The sequence below is a fragment of the Quercus lobata genome, chromosome 3 (genome assembly GCF_001633185.2).
Source record: "Quercus lobata isolate SW786 chromosome 3, ValleyOak3.0 Primary Assembly, whole genome shotgun sequence".
NCBI classification, from domain to species: domain Eukaryota; kingdom Viridiplantae; phylum Streptophyta; class Magnoliopsida; order Fagales; family Fagaceae; genus Quercus; species Quercus lobata.
Window position 1 is genome coordinate 57,121,080 of NC_044906.1, and position 19,144 is coordinate 57,140,223.

At 35.4% G+C, this 19,144-nt stretch overlaps 2 protein-coding genes across 2 annotated transcripts; both read left to right on the forward strand.

Moving 5' to 3' along the window:
- The first annotated feature begins 2,190 nt into the window (after window positions 1–2,190).
- On the forward strand, window positions 2,191–3,516 carry LOC115981130. The gene has a single exon (XM_031103312.1). The coding sequence runs from the start codon at window positions 2,191–2,193 to the stop codon at window positions 3,514–3,516; it is 1,326 nt and encodes a 441-aa protein (XP_030959172.1).
- A 5,624-nt stretch (window positions 3,517–9,140) lies between these two features.
- LOC115981132 (alpha-galactosidase-like) lies at window positions 9,141–17,688 on the forward strand. The gene is made up of 11 exons (XM_031103313.1): window positions 9,141–9,205; window positions 10,182–10,323; window positions 10,430–10,687; window positions 10,889–11,063; window positions 11,323–11,384; window positions 12,785–12,948; window positions 14,117–14,214; window positions 16,066–16,124; window positions 16,913–17,047; window positions 17,138–17,189; window positions 17,400–17,688. Exons 1-11 carry the CDS (start codon window positions 9,141–9,143, stop codon window positions 17,612–17,614), a joined length of 1,425 nt encoding a protein of 474 aa, XP_030959173.1. The 3' UTR covers window positions 17,615–17,688.
- Window positions 17,689–19,144: the final 1,456 nt, after the last annotated feature.

The following is a 19,144-nucleotide window of genomic DNA, read 5'->3' on the forward strand; positions in this document are numbered from 1 at the left end:
ATACGAACTCCATGGTCGAAAGCACTCATCGTTAAGGTCTATGGAAGGACAGTTGGTTTCAACTTCCTTCATAATAGATTGTTAGCGATGTGGAAACCTGTAGGGCGGCTGGACTGCGTGGGTTTGGGAAATGGGTTCTTTCTTACTCGCCTCTCCTTGAGAGAAGACTATGAGAATATACTAAAAAGAGGTCCATGGTTCATAGGAGAGCATTTCCTTTCCATTAGACCTTGGGAGCCGGATTTTAGGCCGGAAACGGCAAGTGTTACTACGGTAGCGGTTTGGGTTAGACTCAATGGACTTCCTATAGAATACTACAACCCGGAAGCTCTCTGCCACATTGGGAAGACCATAGGTAATGTTCTAAGGGTTGATACACACACAGCCATAGAAGATAGAGGGCGGTTTGCGAGAATGTGTGTCCAAATAGATGTAGAAAAACCTTTAATTACGGCAGTGCTAATCGGGAAATTCGAGCAACAGGTCTGTTATGAAGGCATTCTGTTAGGAGTTTTAATTAGGAGGGTTGCTAAATGTAATGACCATTGCTATTTTAATTGGTTAAGTGCTTGGCTGCCTGCTAAGGTACCTAATTAGCTAAAATAGCAAAGGTAAGTATGTAGGAACTACAATAAGGCTATAGGAATGCTTGTACCCGAATCAGGTGTGAAGGTTAGTGGAGTTAGTTGTGACAGCTAGGACAGCTGGAGTGTGAGTTAGTTACACAGCTGTAAGCACAGCTATGTGCAGTCACTTACCAAAGAGAATTGGGGTATAAGGATGAGGGGATGTAACCATAAGGGGTATCAATGCAGTAAAGCTCAATATTCTTTCTGTTATTCTATTCTTCTTTCTGTTATTCTATTCTTCTTCTCCATTCTTTCATTCATCCCAGGAGGCTTAGCTAACCTCGAATTTAGCTATTATCATCTCACCAATTCAGCACCTAACACATTCAGAAGCTATGCTTCTCTTGTGGTCGGATTGGTCATAGTAAGGAGACTTGTTCATATACCGTGTTGCTTAGCCCAACTACAAGGGAGGAGAGACCGGTGGCCGCTGGTGTCGCGGACGTACACTCACGCAAAGAGCATGTCTCTGTGCAAGCAGGAGATGTGGTGGGGTCCAGCAGTGACATGCAGGAGAGTGTGCTTGACAAGGAGCAGGAAGGTACGTACGGGCTGTGGATTATGGTTGAGCGTAAGAGAATAAGGACAAAACAGCAAAGGAGTGGAGGGACCCATTTGGTGGGGGATAACGGTCTTCAAAGACAGGTTAAGGGAATGAAATATGCAGAAAATACGACACGGATGGCTTCAGGGAATGTGAAATTCGCGGATGGGCCTATGAGAGAGGCTAAAAGGAAACATACTCCCCCAAGAGTGTTAACAGAAGCCCAGGTAATGAGTGCTATCACTACATTAGGAAAGGCCTCTGGTAAGCAGGCCCATTTCAAAAACCAAAGCCCAGAAACTGCAAGTGGACCAAAAGTTGCTAACATAGAGCTGGGTTTAAGTGGTTCAGCTAAGCTAAAAAATCCAAGCGGCTCAAGTAAAGGGAAAAGGGGGGCTGGACGATCTAAGGGTTCAAAAGGTTCTTCTTCTAATACCCCTCAGACGCCATTATCTCATGCTCAAGAGGTTTCCGAGGTTCCGTTGAGGCCATGTGCTCAGTTGAATGGGGATGGGAAGCCAAAGGGAAGTGAGGAAGGCTCAAGGCCGAGGATTGCTGTTGAGAACCAGATTTCAAGTTTGCCTTGGCCGGAGGTGGGTTTCAAATTTGGAGGAAGTAACAGTGGAAGTGCTGTCATCGGAGAAGAGTGTGCAGGAGGACGATCCTTTTCAGAGGGATGTGCCGGCGCCGGAGAGGATTTGGAGAATGGGTTGGGAGTCGCTAGCCCAGGTGTTGCCGATTCCAACTTTATGCAAAGTGAACATGTGGGAGAGGTTACCAGAACGGAGAATGAAGGGATGGGGTCCAATGTTTTTTTCGCTCATGGGGAACAAGCTTATGCTCAATCGGCTTGTGCTGTCATTGGGAATGGAAGTGGTTGCACTTCAACAAATTCTGACTCTGTGTCTAGGAGAGGGGCTGCTGAAGGAGATGTTGAAGTGGAGCATATGGAATTGGAGGATGGAAGTGATGGTGCTGCCATCTTGTGTTGAGTGTCTCTTCCCACATCAAATAATCATGATCATGAACATAATAATATGGAACTGCAGGGGTGCTTTAAAGCCTTCCTTCCAAACCCATGTTCGGGAGCTGGTGCACAATCATAATCCGGCTATTCTAGTCCTAATGGAGACAAAAGTTGGAGGTGAGAGAGCTAGGGAGATTTCGGGTAGGCTGCCATTTGATAATGCAATCCACACGAATACTGTTGGGTATGCAGGCGGTCTATGGATGCTATGGAATTCTGATAGAGTGGAAGTCACCTCATTAGCCAACACAGAGCAAGAGATTCACACCATCATCAAGGTAATGAATTCTGACTCTTGTTGGTTATTTACAGCTGCTAGTCCTAAGAGTGCCGAAAGACACATATTGTGGGATAATTTAAATAAAGTAGCAGAGTTGCATAATATGCCTTGGGTTTTGGCGACTAATTTTAATGAACCCTTGTTAGACGATGACAAATTTGGGGGTAGGGCTGTTAGTATTAATAGATCCCTTCATTTCAAAGATTGTCTAGATAACTGTAACATGATGGATATTGGCTTCTCTGGGCCTCGTTTTACTTGGACTAACAAAAGGGAAGTGCAAGCCCTTATCCAAGAGAGGATAGACAGGTTCTTTGTCAATCCGAATTGGTGTCTATTATTTCCTGAAGCTAAAGTTGTCCACCTCACAAGATGTCACTCTGATCATTGTCCAGTTCTTCTTGAATTAACCCCTGCATCCCGAGGAGCAAGGAAAAGGCTTTTTAAGTTTCAAACTTGCTGGTTGACAGACCTCACTTTTCCGAAGGTCGTCTCACAGGCTTGGGAGCAAACTCATAGCCTTGCTGAAGTTGTAGAAAAGTTCACCAAAGATGCTGGCCTTTGGAACAAGGTTCATTTTGGAAACATTTTTGCTAAAAATAAGAATATAAAGGCTAGATTGAACGGTATTCAGCGAGCAGTGTCAGTTAAGCCGTCATCTTTTCTTCTTAATCTCGAGCAAGATTTACTAAAGGAGCTTGATCTGATTCTGAGGCAAGAGGAGGAGCTGTGGACAATGAAGTCGCGAGTCAACTGGATGATTCAAGGGGAGCGAAATACAGGTTTTTATCATGCCTCAACGCTGATTCGAAGGAAGCGAAATCAGATCTTGGCCATCAAAGATGCAATGGGGGAGTGGATTTATGAGGAGGCGGAAGTTAAGGCTTTTATTAGAAATGGATTCAATGATATTTACACAACTTCTCTATCTAGTGTTTCTCGGTCAGAGGCCTACTCCACCCAATGGCAAGCTAGTCTTACAGAGGAGGAAAAGGCCAATATTAGTGGGGGGGTATCGGATGCAGAGGTTAAATAAGCTCTGTGGTCCTTGAAGGCCTTTAAAGCCCCTGGGCCGGATGGGCTTCATGCGGGTTTTTATCAAAGATTTTGGTTGACAGTGGGAAGATCAGTGACGGATGAGGTAAAAAAAAATTTTACAGAAAGAAGAATGCCAAGTTACTTGAATCAAACTCTTATTGCCCTCATTCCCAAAAACCAAGGCCCAGAAACTCTGGGAAACTATAGACCCATAAGCCTATGCATTCAGTGTACAAGTTAGTGACTAAAATCATAGTGACTAGACTAAGACCTTATTTAGAGAAGCTGATTTCCCCTCTGCAAACAGCTTTTTTGCCGAGGAGGAAGGGTATTGATAATGCAATTATAGCTCAGGAAGTCATTCACACCATTGGTAGAAAGAGAGGGAGTATGGGGTACATGGCTCTAAAAATTGACTTGGAGAAGGCGTATGACAAGTTCGAGTGGAATTTTATTAGAGTAATGTTAACTAGAGCAAATATTCCAAAAGATCTCATTGACATCATAATAAGCTGTGTCTCATCTGTGTCAACATCCATTATGGTGAATGGAGAAGCTTTAGACCCAATTTATCCTTCGAAAGGGATTAGGCAAGGGGACCCCTTATCCCCGTATCTTTTTATCCTCTGTATGGATTTTCTTGGTCAATTAATTGAAGAAAAGTGTAGCTTGAAGGAGTGGCAGCCAGTTAGAGCCTCCCATTTACTCTTTGCCGATGACTTAGTGTTGTTTGCTAAAGCGGACTATGCTAATGGTGCGGCCATTAGAGAAGTTCTTGATGTCTTCTGTGGTGTGTCAGGGCAAACTATAAGTGAAGCTAAGTCTAGAGTGTTCTTTTCTCCAAATGTGGATGATGCTACCAAGGGGACTCTTTGTGATGTTTTGGGGTTTGTCTCTACCTCGAATCTAGGCAAATATCTGGGTATCCCTATCAAGCATCCCGGATCTTCTTCTCAAGACTACAACTTTGTCCTTGATAGAGTTAAGCAAAAGCTAACTAGCTGGAAGGCAAATTTGCTCTCTATGGCTGGTCGAAATGTTCTCATTCAAGCCTCTTTAGCAACAATTCCAGCCTATATCATGCAGTGTGCCCACCTTCTGGGAAAGGTGCTGGATGGGTTGGATAAAGTGAGCAAGAATTTTTTGTGGGGTACTTCGGAGGCAACTAGAAAGATCCATTGGGTTGGGTGGCACAAAGTGACCAAACCAAAGGATAGAGGGGGTCTTGGGCTGCAAACAGCCAGGGGGAGGAACATTGCCCTCCTTGCCAAATTGAATTGGAGAATGCATAATGAAAAAGACGCTTTATGGGCAAAAGTGATTGAAGCGAAGTACTGTACTAGGAGAAGGCAGATTTCGAGAAATGCTGATGGTCTTCCTAGCTCAAGGATTTGGGCAACCATTAAAAAGGGAAGGGAGGTCTTTATGAAGGGAAGTAGATGGACGGTTGGTAGGGATAGCAAGATTAGCTTTTGGAATGGAAATTGGACAAAAAAAGGTCCCATTCGACAATTAATCCGAGAACCTTTAACTCAAGAAGCTTCGGCGCTTGAAATCAAGGATGTGATCCAAGATTCGAGGTGGAACCGGAGCAAGCTGCCTTTTGATTTTCCTTTGGACTGCAAGTTAATGCTCCAAGCTATCCCAATTTCCCATCTAGGAAGAGGTTGTGATAGAATAGCATGGGTGGATAATCCTAAGGATATTTTTGATTTGAAAAGCGCGTATGGGATAGCAATGGGAGACGATACAAGTATGGCCTTCAATGCAGATTGGATTTGGAAGCTAAAGACGCTTCCTCGTATTCAATTTTTTCTTTGGAAATGTGCACATAACAGTATTGGTGTGAAGGATTGCCTTGTAGGGCGAGGGATGGGCAGCGATAACCAGTGTGCTATATATCACGAGGGTGCTGAATCCATTCTCCATGCCTTAAGGGACTGCCCTCGGGTTCAGAGTATTTGGAGACAACTAGGAGTGCAGGACAGTAACCATGGCTTTTGGCGGTCAGAGTTAACGGACTGGATGAATTTAAATGGGAAGTTGTGTGGGAGTATCACTGATGGGCACCCTCCCTAGAAGCTGCTCTTTTCTTTTGCTATTTGGCATATATGGAAGAGCAGGAACAACTACATTTTCAATGGGAAGCCGACAAATCCAAGGCTAGCTACTGAGATAATTAACCAAGCAACGGAATTTCTATATTGCTATTCGCCTTCTAAAGCTTCTAATGCCAGAACAAGCATGTTGGTTCGACGAGAGAAACCACCAAGCGGCTGGACTAAACTGAACACGGATGGGGTTGTTATGGGCAATCCGGGTGTAGCAGGCTGTGGTGATATTGTGCGGGATGAAAGAGGCAATTGGGTGGTTGGTTTTGCAAGGAAGATCAAGCTAGCTAGCGGTTTTGAAGCGGAGTTATAGGGTCTACGGGATGGACTCTCTTTGTGCTGCAATTTAAATATCTCCTCTCTAATAGTTGAATTAGATGCTAAAGTGGTTGTTGATATTCTTCACAAGGTGAACTATGAGAATAATATCCTTTCTCCCATTTTAGATGACTGTCGCCTTCTCATGACCAGGTTTGAGCAGGTCCAAGTTCACCATATTTATCGCCAAGCTAATGGCTATGCAGATGGCCTTGCTAAGTTGGGTGCTGAGCAGGAAAGTAGTTTTTCTTGTCCACCTGAGGACATTAGAAGTAGGATAGATTTTGATGGTTCTGGTATGTACTTGGTCAAACGTGGTGCTGATCTGTATGCTGTTGGCTAGTTTTTCTGTTTTAATATACTCCTAGTTTAACCACACAAAAAAAAAAAAAAAATGTATAGAACGGTTAGAGAAGCTGAGCTGTTCAGTTAGTTAGTTAGTTTTGGATGAACAATGCTTTGAGCACTTGTATATATATAACCTGTTAAGGAAGGCATTAAGTATTATCCAAAAATTCAATCAAGTTTGTTCTCATCTCTCTCTTTAATTCTCTAAAACTCAGGAGGTTGGTTGCCCTCGAAGTAACTGTTCTCTTCTTCCCTACTTCTATTTCCTTTACAAATTCTGAATTACCAAGAGCTTAACAATATTATATGTATAGAATTGTGCAAAATTTTTGAGAAATTATATACATTGATAAGTGATTTTGTTACTGCTTGACAGTTTTTAGACCCCTTAAACAATTGATTAAACCTAGGTAATTAGTCAAGTTGTTACTTAGTCCAATTAAACAAGTCTAGGTTATCACAATAATAAAGATCAAATCATCCAAAGCAGCGGAAAATAAATAAGACAATGATATGATCACCCAAGAAACCAAACCGGTAAAAACCTGGGGAGGATTTGACCTAGCTATCCTCAAGGTAAACTTGAATCCACTATCAGAAAGAATCGAAGTTCATACAAAAGGACTTACAAGCACCCCCGCTCGACTTTCTAATGCTACCAACCAGTCAAACTTACTGACACGACCACGTACAAGCTCCGAATCCACGGACTCCTTCTTTCTTTGGATTCCCACCAGCTACAAGCACCCCCGCTTGTGTATTCTTTAAGCTTTAATGGCAGCAATTGTTTTGATCATCAAGGTGTAGAGAATATCTCCTCCTTGAAAACCCTAAGTTTGTGTAAAGGAAAGCTCCTTTAAATCTCACAAGAAATTTACACAAACCGCAATATGAGCAACACTAAAACATGGTTAGGGTTTGCCTTTTATACTTAGGACAAATAAGAAACCCTAAAAACGTTTTAAAACAACTAGGGCTGAGTTGGAAAATTCTGCAGAAAAGCAATATGCCCGACGTTCAATCGGTCGAGCCTAAGCTTCGATCGATCGAGCCAGGTCGAAAGCCACAATGCTTTCTGCTTTACACTCGATTCCAACTTTACATTGACATACAACTTTGAGCTAGCTTTAAACACTTCTAAACACATTGTTTTGATCATGGTTTGCCAACATTACAAATTAGAGTTCTAAATACGTAAAGTCCTAAACTTTAGAACCTAACAAACTCCCCCTTTGGCAATCCGTGACAAAACACAACTTAGAAGCTCAAAGTTTACAAAATGAAAAGCCCTTTACAAAATAATGCTCATAAACAAAAATTCAATCCTAACTACTATCCATCAGTTGCAAGTGTAGACAGCAGCTCAATTGAATCAACTTGTATATTTCTTGAAACACTAAACAAAATGCATAACCGCATGTGTGGGAAAATTACAAGTAAACAAAATAACTTCTTGATTTCAAACAACACACAAATAAAGACATATATCAATGACTAAAACACCTAGAGTTTATAAATAATTATTGGTAGTTATTTAATTTTATTATGATTGAATTTGTATATAGAAACTTCTATTCTAAAATTAATTACGCATTTATTGTTTCTAAAAAAAAATAGTATTAGGCATTTATTATTGTTGTGCTTGTCTATGAAAGTATAGAATCTACTATTTTTTTAAAAAAAAAGTTTGACTTTATCTATTGTATTTTTTTAACTAGAATCTCCTTTTGTTTTAATGAGAAATCGTCACATCACCCACTAACTAAATAAAAGGTAAATATTAAAACCCACTACCGCTTCTTATTGTGTATTTAAAACAAAAGGAGACCTCCAGTTAAAAAAGTACTGGGGATAAGCCAAACCCTTAAAAAAATATGAATTGTTAAGATTTTAATGTAGGGTTAAAAAATAGAATAGAATTCAAAACCAATTAAAAAGTATATAATAGAATAATGATGTGCAAAATTATAAGCTCTCAAAAGCTTATATGACAAAATATTGTGACGTCAACCAAAAGTCAAATTGTAATAAAAGAGAGATTATAATAGATCATGTGATTGCTTCCTTAAATAGCTCTAATAACTGTTCCTAAAAAAAATTAGCTCTAATAATTATGGCAAAGACCAAATTTGGTATCAAGGGCGTAATTGCTTGGAGGATATTGTGAGATTGTTTTCCTAGATGATGGTTGACTATAGCAAGATATGGTAATAATGGGAATTGCTGGGTTTTGTATTTTGCCTTGATTTGGCTAAATTCCAAAAGACTTGCTGTAAGACCTATGATGATGCAAAAAATCCGTAGTTAAGTTCCTCGTCAGTGTAGATGGATGATAATATTGGATTCATCTCTGATGAATACCTTCAATAAGACTCAAGCTAAGAAAATATACACCGACTAGTGCATCACAGACGGATGCTTTGGTATACAAAGCTCCTTTGTTACTGTTGTTCCGTCCGTTGCTCCGTCCATTACTCTTTGTCATAAATGCTTGTAATGAATGCGTAACGCATTTTAGGCTCATCAATGTTCTAGTGACGGTTTCATTATTTTTTTGACTCATCAACCTATATTTAGATTTTATTTAATTATATATTCTTTATTATTCTATATTTAAAATTTGTATATTTTAGATTTTTTATTCATTTAATTTTTTAACAGTTAAGGATGATAATTAAGGAAAATTATCTGTTCCAAATACAGATACTTTTGAGCTGTGAAACTATTCGATCACTCCTATTATTATCGTCAAATGCGTGACATAGATCAACACCATTGATGTCCCAAGTTCCAACTCCCAATTAGCAAGTATTCAATTCATGAAAACTTAAAACCATCCATTATGATGAATATCATTGTTATCGTCTTCGCCTCTCTCTATTTTCTATTCATTCTTCTAAATACAACAAGGTGCTCCTTCTTCTTCTTTTTTCTTCTAGTTCTATTATATTATATTATATTATTATCTTTCCTAATTCTCCCATCATTGCATTGCATTCGCATTTAATTATAATGATCTACTGCCCAGCTTTGAAGATAAAGATAACATGCGATTTTATAACTGTCTAAATTGATTAATCATTTTCTCCTACATGTTTCTCCTAAATTAATGACTAGAGTAAGTTTAACTATTTTTTTGGTTGAAAATTTGATAGTTGGAGATGAGAGATTTGAACTCTGGATGTCTCCATAAAAAAATTAAAAAAAAATAAAAATACCAAAGGTGTCCACTAGTTGAATTTCAAGATTCTTGGCAAGTTAACCATTTTTAGGAACTTCAGAGTGGTAATAATAAAGGCTTTGGTAAGGGTTTTGGTGGGACTCTGTATTTGCTATTTGCTAAATTATGTGCTATAGATGCAATGGTGGTTCTAGTAATTTTTTCTCTCTTTTGTGCATGTGTGTATGTGTTTGTTTCTTAAAAAATAAATAAATAAATAAATTTATAAAATAAAAAATAAAAAATAAAAGGGGTTAGGGTGGTCCTGTGACCACCCTGGCTTCAATGTGGAGTTGCTCCTGTATAGATATACAATCAATTATTTAGGTATTCTTTGCTTAACATTTTGGAGAATGAATTTTCTTGCATATTAGATTGAGCAGCATTCTCACCGAATGTTGGTCTCTTTTACTCTCAATACGTTTCCAACGCAAAATTAGTTTCTTTGTACAAATTTCATGATACTGGTAAAGATTAGTGCATGATCTATCAACCTAGCTAGACTCCACAAAAGCCTTAGTCTTAAAAACTTTGGAAAGGGTTCACTATGTATAAGATAAAAAAGCAAATAAAGTAGGCTAAGAGGAATTTATGAGTGTAGTATTTTTTATGATTCGTATCATTTTGTTATGTCTTCGTTGAACCATCTATTTGAATTGTGTCAAGGCTATATGTGGAAGCACAATATGCGAGCTCCCCACCTAGAGGTTGGAACTCCTATGATTCCTTTAGCTGGACCATTTCTGAAAAAGAGTTCTTGGATAGTGCTCAATTCATATCTGATCGTCTACTTTCTAGTGGATATGAGGTAGGAAGACTACAGATACAAATTTTCTATCCCACAATCACAAATCGCCAAAATATTCATTCTAATACTTTCGAGTAAATACTTACAGTTTATCTCTGCAATGTAGTATGTTGTGGTGGATTATCTATGGTATCGGAGAAAGGTGGAGGGTGCTGACGCTGACTCTTCAGGATTTGATGTAATTGACGAATGGGGGAGGATGGTCCCTGACCCAGATCGGTGGCCTTCCTCTGTAAATGGAAATGGGTTCACTGAAGTAGCCAATAAGGTGCATAGCATGGGTTTGAAGTTTGGGATTCATGTTATGAGTGGAATAAGTACACAAGCAGTGAACGCAAACACCCTCATATTGGACACAAAAACGGTATTGTCAGAGCATTTTTCATTTATTTATAGTTACTTTATGAAAGAACAAGCAAGCACACTCAATTTAAAGTTTAATCCTCAGAAATATGAACAATGTCATTGGAACATGTAATGCAAATAGCAAAAACAAAGTGTCAAGAATAGTTAGCAACAGTAATAATTGCATAAGCTTATGTTTTGATATATTTATTTTTATCAGGGAGAGGCTTTTGAAGAGGGTCGCAAAAAGTGGACTGCACAAGATATAGGGATTAAGGAAAGGCCATGTTCATGGATGCCACATGGTTTCATGAGCGTAAATACCACGGCGAGAGCAGGAGCTGCCTTCTTGAGGTCACTCTATACACAGTATGCTGAGTGGGGTGTTGATTTGGGTAATTAATTTGACCGTTGTTATTGGAAAGTTGTCCTTCCTCTCTTTACATTGCTAGCTACAACATATTAGTTAGGGTGTTCTTGAAATCCCATGAGTTTATGCATGCAGAAACTTAAAAATTTTGATTTGTGCATGCCGTAACCTTATATACAATCTCTTGATCACAACAAATTCAATTGGACAGTCACCTGATTGGCAACTCAAACTCCATTTTCCACGTTTTAAGTTTGACATCGATTGTTTATATTTTCTTGTAGTGAAACATGACTGTGTGTTTGGTGGTGACTTGGATATAGATGAAATAAGCGTTGTGTCAGAGGTAAGATGCATACCTCTCTCTCTCTCTCTCTCTCTACGTTACTGTACACAACTTTTGCGCAACAATTTTAATGTGGCTGATGTTAATAAATTCATGTTTTTCAAATTAATGTTAGCTTAATTCAATGATAAAATTTTTTGTTGATTTGAGAACAATTTATTTAGTTTTTTTATTGAAAGTATCTTAAAATATATTTGTAATTTGAAAAAGTTAAAAAAAAAAAAAAAAGTAATAAAAACGAGGTTTAAAAATGTTGTAAAAAAAAAAAAAAAAAAAAAAAAAAAAAAAAAAAAAAAACTAGCTTATAATTAAGCTAGTCCAAACACACAAATTATGTATTTTTCCTTTCTTTCTTTTTTTTTTTTTTTTTGGGGGGGGGGGGGGGGGAACTGTATTTGGATAGTGAGTAGTTGAGCTTAGTCAAACAGTGGCCAAAGCTTTTTTTTGAGAAACTCCAAAGCTACATTTTGTGTCCAGCATGCGATCTACCTTGCTCATGAGTGACACATGGAAGAAATTGATGAAGATTGTCTATTTATGTGCATGCTGAACGTGGCTAGAGAGTGGAATCTGACCATAAACTTTATGAGAGACCTCATTTCATTCCATCCACCTTGTAAAGAAAGAGAGAACCTTTGCCTAAAAGCTGAAAATACTCTCATCCGCTCTTCTCCATTTCTCTCACCATTGCCATACATTTGAGAGAAATTTTGTTGCCTAAATTTCCTTCACCATCTACTAAGTTTTGTGAGTTATGTGTTGAAAGTTTAGAAACTTAGGGTGCTATCACATATCCAATCCTATTGGTGGCTTTTTGTTGGTGGCTCAATAGTGGTGTCTCTAGGAAGCTAGTTGAAGATAGGGTTTCGTGAAGCTAGTTGCTAGGTGGAGCTTAGGAGACTCAAGTATATAGGGGAATATGAGTTTGGAAGGTTCATAGTCTTATAACTTGTACTACAACTATTCATATAATGGACAATTTCTAATGGTGTGGTTGGGGAGAGATTTTTTCCGCTAGGTGCTCAGGTTTTCCTCTTCCTAAACATTTCCTTGTGTTTAGCGTTGGTTTGCTTTATTTCTGCATTTTCATATTGCTCTTTGTATGCTTTAGTTCATATTTGCACATGCTTACAATATGAAATTTGATTAATCACTGACATTGAACTAAATGGTAGTTTCGGATTAAAAGTGATTAAGCCATAAAATTGGTTTATGGGGTTCTAAATATATGCTAGGGTGTTTTTAGCATTTCTCAATAAAGAATAAATAATGGGCCTATATGAAAGTGATATTCAGCTAGTCACAGTTTTTCATATAAAAAATATAACAAAAGTTGTGGAATACAATATTTTATTCAAAACATATGCGGTTGATTTATTAAATGGTGCGCCTTTGCCCAGGTTTTGAAGCAACTTGACCACCCCATATTGTATTCTTTGTCTCCTGGAACCCGTGCAACCCCAGCAATGGCCAAGGATGTGAGTGGATTAGTGAACATGTACAGGATAACTGGGGATGATTGGGATTCATGGGAAAATCTTGTGCCACATTTCGATGTTTCAAGGTGAAAAGGCAGTTCTATTTTTGTTCAAGATTTTTGGAGTTTAAGTTACACTTTAATCATTACTAGCAATGGGCTCGCACAATGCACGGATAATGCTATAAATTGCTATGTGAGAAGGTTATATAAAATGTTCAAAATATTTTAAAGTAATAACATGAAGTAATGTTATGATAACATGAAGAGGTTTTTGTTAAATTAATGATGTAATACAAAATTAATTAAGGGGATGAAGAATTTAAATTATAGAGTGTGTGTTTGGAACGCACGTCTTCTGTGCGTTCTAGCTTTTTGCTGAAAACTGGTGGGTCCCGTGCACTGTTCACGGGACTCACAAGTACTTTTTTCAACAAAAATAGCTTTAAAATTGGGTCCCACAGCACTATTCACACATTTAAAAATGATTTTACTATAGTATTTTCAATTTTTAGTTTTCAACAATAAGCGGTATCCAAACAAACCCAAAATAAGAGTAATTAAATGTCATGTAAATTAGAAATTAGTTATTATGTGGTGTTTCATAGTTTTTGTTTCTTCAATGCATTGGAGTTAACTTAAAGTTTTTGTAATATCATGTTAATGTTTTGACTTATAAAAATATCATAGAAAAATTATGATGTCACATTTATATTATTAAAGTATGAAAATGATAGGTTAAACACTCGGTGAAATAGTAATATCCTATTAATAGAATTTTATTATAACCCAAAATATGTTAAGAAATAAGAATTAGAGGTGAAAAGCTAAATGAAAAATTATTCTAACAAAGATCTACATGGCAGAACTAAATGGTTTCCCACGAGATTTTTTGCTATTTGAAATAAAATTTTAAAATGATAGGCATATAAAATACTGTTATATATGGTGCATACCTATATATAATTAGTGCACACCTATAGATAATTAGTATGCATATTTACACCATTGACACATTCAATGAACTAAAAATTTGACATAAATACAAATTTTGATGAGGTGGAAGCCTAAATAAGAGAGCCTTAAGGAATGTGTCACTTAGTAGAACCTAATGCTCTCTCTCACATGATGTCTTTGCTTCTTCTTTTTTAATATATATTTTAATTGATTGATAGATGATTTCTTTTCCATTTAATTCCTTTTTGATCAATCATTATAGAATACTGAAAAGCAATTTTTTTTTTTTTTTGGTTAGGGATTTTGCTGCAGCTAATATGATAGGAGCTACAGGTTTGAAGGGGAAGTCATGGCCTGACTTGGATATGCTACCACTAGGATGGCTGACTGATCCAGGTTATAAGAATTTTCTTTTTACTTTTCCTTTATACATTTAATGAAGAATTTAGCATTTTTTTTTTTTTTTAATGTCAAGTACATATACAATTTTTTCTTAATTGGCCCCCGGATTTGCCTTCTTTCTTCTTTCTTTTAACATTTAATTATTATTTTTTGTCATATATAACTCAGTAGATTTAGAAAAAAATGTAAATTTCACCTTTTAAGTTTGACTAAAATTCATTTTAATCCTCTAACTTTATTCTCATTTAATTGAATCCTTTAAGTTTCAAATCTACTCAATTCAAGCATTTTGTCTAATTTTGTTAAAAAAATTTCATTAAAAAAATATTATTTTCACATAAAAAAATTTGTGAAATTAATAAAAATATTTTATAGATTTTTTATTTGATATTTTTTTCAAAATTTTTTTTCTCATTAGTTGATGGCATACTTAACAACAATATTTTTTAACGGAATAAGACAAGAGACTTGAATTGAATAAATTTGAAATTCAAAGGATTTAATTGAACGAAAGTAAAATTAGATGAATGAAATAAATTTCAGTTAAACTTAAAGGATGTAATTTGCATTTTAGCCTTTGATTTAACAGCAAAAGAGCATATAGTTCCAAAAATATATAAGTAAATCTTATTAATAAAAACTTCTTTTCTTTTCTACCAAAAATTCTCTTTAATTTTGTGTTTAGAAAAGTTTAGGATACACGAAGACATGAATTTTTATTTTTTATTTTTTATTAGAAGAAACATGCTATGATTTTATGATAAAAATTTTGGGACATGACCTACTTTCTCATCTATAAATAAAATAATTTTTTTTATTTAGTATTGTCATTATTATGTTTCCCTTATTATACATTATATACATCAAGACATATAAAATAACATTTATTAAAATTAATTGATTTGTATACTTTTATGTTTTCCTATTTTTAACTTTTAATGTGTGATATTTAATTTATTTAATAAAAACATTGATTTATAATTTTTAAATAATGTAATCCCAATTAGCTTAATGAGTAAAGTTTCTTGTGGTTAAATAGGAAACTTGGATTCAAATCCAACCTAAGAAAAAATGAAACTAATGAATGTCTTAGCTTGATGAGAAATAACAATTATTATAGAACGGACTCTATAAGTTTTAAATCCTAGCATATCTAAAAAAGTGTTTAAAGAATATTAATTGTGATTAATATAATTTTAAATTTTGAAGCATAATTATACACGATTTAATGAAAGAAAATATTATTTGTCCTTCAATTATATAAAAATAACTTGATGAAATTTTCTTATATTTGAGAAAATGATATGTAGAATAAATCTTCTTCTTTTTTGGCATCTAGAATAAATTATTTTAAAAGACATGTTTTAAGTATAAATTATACATATATGTACATTACTTCTTTTTTAAGAATATATGTGTATTATTTTGTGGATTTATAAATTATTGTTCAATTTAACTCCCAAAAAAATTTCTAGCCCTGCCACTGGGAGGGACAGAGTACTATTAGGTAAATCAATGAACCTAGTTGTTGTTTAAGTGATTTTACTGTTACATTTAGGGGTTCTTGACCAAGCAGTTTCAAGTGACAAATGGGTCCATTAGTCATGCACTCAAATATGCATCACTTCAATTTCAATCTTCAAAAACAAAGAACTTGCCATTCCAATTCTGCTAACTGACTTCTACATTGTCTGTCTAGACCAAGTGGCATGGCAATAAGTTCTCCAACCTGCTTCTTTAGTTGAAATATGTTATATATCTATGACAAATCATTGGATAGTTAATTAGAAATTTTCAAAAGTCCCAATTAACTATTGTTAACTATATTTTTTTCAAATATTTTAGAGTCAAATGAAGGTCCACACAGAACAACTAACCTTACTCCAGATGAGCAAAAATCTCAGGTATTTATATCAAAACAAAGAAGTTAGTTATCTGTTGGTGTGTTTTATTAATACAAATAAATAAATATTTACATTTACAACTTATAATTTATTATGAGTATTCTATCTATTAATTTCAAATGGTTATTAAAAAAATTTATTATGTTTTTGTAACTTATATCTCCATTATATTGTCATTAAATTGATATTTATAACTTACATGTTTTCTATACCTATAAAAAGGGAGTTTTACCATTCTAGAGAGGTGAACTTCAAAGTCCTATATGTGTACACACAAATGTGTAAAAATGATAAAATGAGAAAACATGTATAGAATGGGGTTTTTTTTTATAGACTTTTTGTGAACAAAGAAGGATGTATTATTGTGGTGGAGCTTTTTCTCTTGGGAGTAGTGCAAATTCATGGAGAACACAGCATGTGTGACTAGGCTATTGCATCCTAAGGGAATCGTGCCAGTGAACCTATTGCACCGGATGAGATGTATCTTCGATATTCTCCCGAGTGACACAAAATGCCTTAAAATAGCAAGTATCACACCTCAGTCGAGCCCTGCCTTACCATGATATCTATAATTTATTATTTTTATTTTTATGTCATATATTATCATTCATATGACTGCATTGAGATAAGAAGTGAAATTTCATTTTATTTGCTGTGAGCTTATTACATAATTGTGAAATATCAAATTATTTTATTAATTTAAACTGCGGATCCAACTTTCTCTGTAACCATTGAAAATTGGAATAATTAAGCACTCTATTTTGACCTTATCTTTCTTATTTTCACAGGTGACTTTGTGGTCTATGGCTAAGTCTCCTCTCATGTTTGGAGGAGATGTGAGAAACCTTGACAACGCCACATACGACCTCATAACAAATGAGATTGTGTTGGAGATAAATTCCTTTAGCTCAAACAACATGGAGGCATGTGTACCCATCTAATCTTTTGTAGTCTTAGGAAAAAAAAGCATTGTCTAAATAGCAACATAACATGTTATTTAATTGTTTGTACAGTTTCCTTATGTTACTAATGGAGCTCGTTCTTGGATTGCAACTGGAAGAGATGGTACGATTCCCCAACCAACAAAGAACTCTAATTTGTTGTGCCTCATAGCTCTGCTTTGCCCAAGTGCAAAGATTATTTTCAAAAAATAAAAATTGCATAATTCTATTCTTCACGTTTTTTTTAATGATTTTTAACGAATTATAAAATAATAATAATAATAGTAATGATATTCTTAACGCTTTCTAATGATTATTCTTCCATGCTTTCTAGGAGAAGTATATCTTGCATTTTTCAATGTAAACACTGATCAGAGAGAAATAACTGCAATGACATCCGACATGGCTAAGGTACTTCCTGGTAAAAACTTGAGTTCCTGTTTGTGCCATGAATTATGGAGTGGAAGAGACTGTGGGGTATTAAAGCAGTCTCTATCAAAGGCAGTAGCAAGCCATGGCTGTGAACTATTTATCATGTTCTGCAGTTAGCATTGTGGACAAATTAAAACAAAGATGTAATCGGTCATCTATGTTGTACTACATATAATGAACCCATTGGTCATATGAGGCAATGATAATTCTTTGTAACAAATCTGTTGGACTCTGTTTCTGATATCATAATGTATGCTGCCAACTTGCCATTTAATCTTGGGTGAGGCGGAAAATAGTTTACAAAAAATGAAAACGTAGACCAATTATTTCTGTCACCCTAACACTTGTAAATGCGGAAAATATTTTCCAGAATCAATTTATGTCGAACAAAACATAGCCTAAATTCCAAGTTTAATCATTCTTTGAACATTTGGATATTAAATGTATAAAAATTACACTCAATAATTCGTGAAGAAAAATGTTCAGACAACAAAAAATTGTCTATAGTGAATATACAAAATTATATCCATTTATTGAAAAATTGTGTATATTAAATGTATTGAATTGTGTACATTTTTTGGAAAGTTGTATATGTTGAATATATATAATTTTGTATATTATTTGAAAATTTTTGTATATTAAATGTACAAAATTGTGTACATTGAATATGTAGAATTGTGTTACACTCTATGAAGTTGGGATATTGAATGTACAAAATTATGTATATTATTTGAAAAGAACAATACTTAGGTACAGTACCTTAGGTGCTATTCCTTAAATTCCCCTCTTAAGATTCAGCTATGTGGCTACTTAACTAAAAAATACACTTTCATTTTGTGAGAAAAATCCACATGGTAGAATCTTAAAAGGGAAACCTAAGAAACAGAACCTAAGTACTATACCTAAGTCTTGCTCATTTGAAAAATTGTGTACATTAAATGTGTACATTTTTAGACCCCTTAAAACACAAGTTATTTAACCTAGTTATTTAGCCAAGTGATTACTTAGATAAATTATTCAAATCTAGGTTAACACATTCAAATCATATCATGTAAATAATGCAGAAATATAAAGAACACACGATATGATAACCTAGGAAAACCAAACCAGTAATAAACATAGGAATGATTTAACCTAGCTATTCTCAAGGTAAAACAGATCCACTATAAAAAAAATTGAAGTTTGTACAGTAAGACTTAGACCACTAATATCCTATTGCTACCTCAAGTAGAAAACTTACTACCACGACCACGTGACAGCTCCGAGTCCACGGACTAGTTCTTTCCTTGATCCATTGCAAACACAAGTACTCCTACTTGTGATTTTGAGACTCCACTCAAAGGTTTCAGATTTTCTTTAAGTTCTTTATGCAGCAATTGAAACGATCACCAAGTTCTTGACATGAATTTTGATCTTCATAATTCTAAGTGTGTATAAAGGTAAACACCTCTAGATATCACAAGAGATTTAACACACAGCACATCAAAGACTTCTAAAACGTAGTTAGGGTTTTTCTTTTTATATTTGGAGTAAAACATAAAACCCTACACGTCAAACCAAACTTGGGCTGAGGTGGAAAATTCTGCAGAAAAATTAATCTGAGCGAGGTTTGATCGATCGAGTCTAATTTTTGATCAATCGAGCCTT

What these genes read in the sequence shown, in the direction of transcription:
- LOC115981132 (XM_031103313.1), top strand. Translation starts at nt 9,141, where the DNA reads ATGAATATCATTGTTATCGTCTTCGCCTCTCTCTATTTTCTATTCATT. An exon ending in ATTCTTCTAAATACAACAAG is followed by an intron (nt 9,206 to 10,181) that starts GTGCTCCTTCTT and finishes AATTGTGTCAAG; the next exon opens with GCTATATGTGGAAGCACAAT. An exon ending in TGAGTGGGGTGTTGATTTGG is followed by an intron (nt 11,064 to 11,322) that starts GTAATTAATTTG and finishes ATTTTCTTGTAG; the next exon opens with TGAAACATGACTGTGTGTTT.
- LOC115981130 (XM_031103312.1), top strand. Translation starts at nt 2,191, where the DNA reads ATGATCATGAACATAATAATATGGAACTGCAGGGGTGCTTTAAAGCCT.